Source organism: Cibotium barometz, chromosome 38, assembly GCF_041138505.1.
Source record: "Cibotium barometz isolate CiBa-2024 chromosome 38, ASM4113850v1, whole genome shotgun sequence".
Taxonomy (NCBI): Eukaryota; Viridiplantae; Streptophyta; class Polypodiopsida; order Cyatheales; family Cibotiaceae; genus Cibotium; species Cibotium barometz.
In genome coordinates this window covers 24,015,641-24,020,185 of record NC_141083.1, presented here as the reverse complement: position 1 = coordinate 24,020,185, position 4,545 = coordinate 24,015,641, and the positions used below count along the sequence as shown (strand labels likewise).

Here is a 4,545-nt window from a genome sequence, read left to right as displayed (position 1 = left end):
ACCAAATCTAATCCAAGCTATCTTTAAACCATCTGGCCTCCTAGGCCACCGTCTCGTGTGAATACGAGAATACGGTAAGTGTGTCTCGAGTTGTCCAACCATGGTGGCGACTCCTCATAATGGGGGCCATACAAATATGAGCTAGCCCCGGTGCTTAGGCAATAAAATATGAGGGTGGAGTATTGATATCCAACACAACCAACATTGTTGTATTGTGACACTAGAGTAGCATGGCTACTGCAAAGAATCTAGAGTAACCCCAGTGCTTAGGCAGTATAATATGAGGGTGGAGTATTGCTATCCAACTAGCAGTGTTGTATTGTGACACTAGAGTAGCGGGCTATTGCAAAGAATCTAGTGTTCCATGCTCACACACCAAGGACATTGAGTTACATTATCACTTTGTGGGAAGAAAGGGTATAAAATCTTGATTTTTCATTGAACATATCCACCTAAGACTACCACTTGTGATTCAAGTGTGGCCCGAAGAGTCATCACCTCAATTAAATCCTACAAATGACATCCCCCCTCCCCCCTCTCCTCCCCCCTCCCCCTCCCCCTCCCGCTCCTTTCCTTTTGCCTTGACATACATTGAAACAATTCACATTCATATGATAGTGGACTACATAGATAAATCACGAGTAAATACGAAAAGCTGCAATCCACATACATTGGAATACTCTCAATGGTTTAGCCACAATGTGGTGAATGCCTAGTATGTTGCTAGAGTTACTCCACTCGGCACCACCTCTCTAGTTTGGTATGCTCAACCCATTCTCCAACACTTGTCATCCCAACAATGAATCTCAACCCACTCTCTAGTTTGGTATGCTCAACCCACTCTCCAACACTTGGCATCCCAACAATGAACCTCTTCTCTCCTTTCCTTTTGCCTTGACATACATTGAAGCAGTTCACATCCATGTGATAGTGGACCTCACACATAGACAAATCACAATTCAATACAGAAAGCTATCTTGCAATCTACACACATTGGGATACATTCAATGGTTTACCCATAATGTGGTGAATGCGTAGTATATTGCTAGAGTTACTCCACTCGGCACCACCTCTCTATTTTGGTATGCTTAACCCACTCTCCAACACTAGTCATCCCAACAATGATGATGATGTAAGCATGCGTTTGAGGTCATGAATCATGTGGAAAAAATGTCATTGGTTGTTCATCAATGTCACTATGCAAGCATGTATAATTTGAGATGATACTTGCAATATTGATGTCATTCATCTCATCATCACCCATGGCAAGGGAGTTTGACTATTACCCATGGTAAACGCTAAGAAGATTTCTCTTAGAGAGAATCTCTCTCTCTCTCTCATACGAAGGACTATTTTGGCATTAGTGTGCCTCTCAGAGAAACTAGTCCGGTCTTGGCAAATAGTTCCTCTCCTTTTTGATTGTAAGGAAGAACTCTCCTAATGTAATTTCCACGACTCAAATTGAGAAATACCGGTTGAAATTTTGCCTAGCCTTAAATTTAAGGATTCTAATTTTTGAAATTTTAGTTATCCATGCATTTAAAAAAAAAACAGGTTGAGCTTGAAGATTATGCTTACATTGGAGTAGGTAAAATAAATAAATTGCTCAACAAAATTCCTTCTTTGGATGTTCAAGGCTCATCATTTTCATGTTGAAAGCAAAGCTACCATCGTGTAGAATCTGCAAAAACCAAGAATCTTGAAGGAGAGGGTTGTGCTTGAAAGACAAGGAAATGCCTGGATGCCTTGAAGGAGCTTGCTTTGAGCAGAGGAAGCGGGAATGTCTGTTGAGCACTTGCACGCAAAGGAGCTATGGCGGTAGGATCCTTGAAGGCCAAGCAACTTCACACCAATGTAAGCAAGACGCAACATTGTAAGCAACGTCTTCTTGTACTATTATAGAGGCTTCTGGAAATTCCTAATCTGAGAAGAACTGTTTGTGTGCGCGTGTTTTGGCTATGGCGAATCCCCCTAATCTGCAGCCCCCTTGCGGCGAAGAAGCTCTGGCTCTGCTCAACTGCGTTGCCGACAGACCTTACGACCCCGACAAATGCATCGCCCTCCTCTCTGTGCTCCGATCCTGCATCGAGAATAAGGTACTTGCAAACCGGCCTCTATTACCCTAATTTTCAACTGCAGAGAAGATGATGTTGCTCTATGTTATCCTAATTTTCTATAGCAAAGAAGATTAGAGCATGCCATTTCCTGCACACGATTAGGTGTTTTTTGGGCGTTTCTACGGCAGGACAGCAGGGGCAGTACTGGTTGCCCTAGAAGCTTGAACTTCAAAGGGCAAGCTACTACTACCCCTGCACATTCAAGGCAAGCCACTATGCACATGCACATAATTAAGCAATTTCTCGGGCAGGGCAAGCCACCACTGCACATTCACAAATTTCTAGGGCAGGGCAAGCCACTACTGCATATGCTTATGATTGAGCAATTTTAAACAGTTTTTAGGGCAAGTCCCCCATTGCTGTTTCTAGGGCAAGTCGCCAACATACATCCACATCGTTAAACTGTTTCTAGGGCAACCCACTACTGTCCCTACATATGATTAAGCAGAAGCGACTGCCACCTGCATGTAATGATTAGTAGTGCCTGCATATGTTCAAGCAGTTTAAAAGCCAAGCCACTATTGTTCCTCCAGTTGATTTAGCAGTTGGCCACCACTATCCCGGCACATGATTATGCAGTTTTTGGGCAACCACTGTACATGCACATTATTAAGCAGCTTTTAGGGCAAGCCACCATTGTTCCTGTACATGACTTAGCTGCACATTGACATAGCAATTTCTAAAGCCATCCACCACTGTCCTTGTACATGATTTAGGGGTTCTGTACATGATTTAGGGGTTCTGTACATGCAAGTGATCGAGCGGTTCCTACAGTAATCCACCAGTGTTCCTTGCACATGATTAAGCAGTTTCTAAGGCAAGCCACCATTTTACATGCACATGATTCAGTTGTTCTTAGAGCAAGTCACCAATGTATCTGCAGTTATTTAAACAGTTCTTAGGGAAAACCACCACTGTTTCTTTGCCATGTTTGGATTCCTCACACACATGGTTTCAAAGAATCAAAGCACTAGTCCGCATAGGCAGATTTCTTGTCATGTTTTAAGTTTTGCTCTAGCAATTACACTTTTTTTGGTTGCAGAACGTCATCAAGTTTTCGCTCTCCAAAGATGGACCATCTGCAGGTGCTTCTGCAGAGCAAAGAACGGCCCGTTAATTGTACCAAGAGACGTGTTCCATTGCTGAACTATGCCTCATTACCTGGAGCAGAGGAGGGAATGCGCACGCATGTTTTGTCTGCTTCATATGATGTTCTGATTGCATCATCCCATTAGTAATCATGAGCAATCCAGAAGGCTTGTTTTTGGTAACAAATGTAGACTACACAGTAATCTTATCCACTGCTGTTCTCAGATTTTTTTGACATGTAACATGTAATATGCATGTCACTAATTTTGAGAAATAACACAAATATTATGTATTTATAACTTTTGATGTTGAAAGAGACAATATGAGTGCCAAATTTTGTTTGGCAATTAATTAATTTGTTGAGGTGGTATAACCTTAGGAGTGAGGTGGTATAACCTTAAGAGTGAGAAATGGGACGTGACCTTAGAGTGTAAGGTGTGAAGATGGGAGGTAAAAAAAAATAAAATCGAATTCACGGTTTCTCTGTTTCTCTGGATAGGTGGCAATAAAATGGAAAGAGGCTGAGGCCATTTTGAGGCTGTGGCCTCCAGCAAGAGAGAGAGAGAGAGATTCGCCTTGCGTTATCTGCGAGAGAGAGCGATCCAGCTTGGTCTGTGAAACAGACAATATGGGTGCCTGAATATGTGTCATTGCATGTAGGAGCTGCTGTGGTTGTTATGGATGTTCTCTCTTGAGTTCAAGGCATATGCAGCTACTCTTGGGTCATCGCTTGCCACTTTTTTTTCTCTACCATCAACTTTCACTAAACTAACTACGCACTACTTCCATGGGCACCTTCTAATGATTGGCCTGGTTTTCTGCTATCATGATTCTCCATCATCACCTACTGCCATGGCCCTCTTTTTTCCTATCCGTCCAACTTGCGTAGCTAAAAAATGCATAATTACTTGTGTTTGGGATTTTTGCAAGCCCATGAAAATTGCTATACATTTAAATTCGTGCAATGCCTATACTAAAGAGCAAGTCCTGTGCACATCATCAGTCCTCAAATGCATGTGCTTAGACACCAGAGGACATGTTGAGGGTAGTCAAGGAAAGTTAGGGTCAAGTAGGCCTTTTACGAGTCCTCGTTAAGGTATGTTGTCCTTATGAGAGTAAGGAAGGGTTATGTGTAGGTGCATGCCAATGATGTCCATATGGTGACGGACAAGTTGGGAATTCTAGAAGATAGTCTGAGTTGAAACTGGTGTGCTCTATGCTCTTACCTCGAAATGTGTGAAGAATATGAATGGAAACCATTCAGAAGGGGGCAAATTCAGCCTATAAAATGGTAGCCCAGCAATGATCTCGTCATATCTGGATTCTCCTCTTGGGCACA

At 42.6% G+C, this 4,545-nt stretch overlaps 1 protein-coding gene across 3 annotated transcripts; it reads left to right on the top strand.

Moving 5' to 3' along the window:
- Positions 1 to 1,615: 1,615 nt before the first annotated feature.
- On the top strand, positions 1,616 to 4,171 carry LOC147616504 (Cox19-like CHCH family protein). Of its 3 annotated transcripts, none has more exons than XM_086777575.1 (3): positions 1,616 to 1,873; positions 1,983 to 2,096; positions 3,160 to 4,171. In XM_086777575.1, exons 1-3 carry the CDS (start codon positions 1,734 to 1,736, stop codon positions 3,350 to 3,352), a joined length of 447 nt encoding a protein of 148 aa, XP_086633701.1. In that variant the 5' UTR covers positions 1,616 to 1,733; the 3' UTR covers positions 3,353 to 4,171. The 3 variants fall into 3 exon arrangements, with proteins under 3 accessions (XP_086633701.1, XP_086633703.1, XP_086633702.1); XM_086777577.1 differs by having other exon boundaries at positions 1,620 to 1,818; XM_086777576.1 differs by having other exon boundaries at positions 1,626 to 1,854.
- The last annotated feature ends 374 nt before the right edge of the window (positions 4,172 to 4,545 follow it).

Coding starts and splice junctions, on each gene's coding strand:
- LOC147616504 (XM_086777575.1), top strand. CDS start 1,734: ATGCCTGGATGCCTTGAAGGAGCTTGCTTTGAGCAGAGGAAGCGGGAA. Junction 1,874..1,982: donor TGTAAGCAAGACGCAACATT/GTAAGCAACGTC, acceptor CCTAATCTGCAG/CCCCCTTGCGGCGAAGAAGC. Junction 2,097..3,159: donor GATCCTGCATCGAGAATAAG/GTACTTGCAAAC, acceptor TTTTGGTTGCAG/AACGTCATCAAGTTTTCGCT.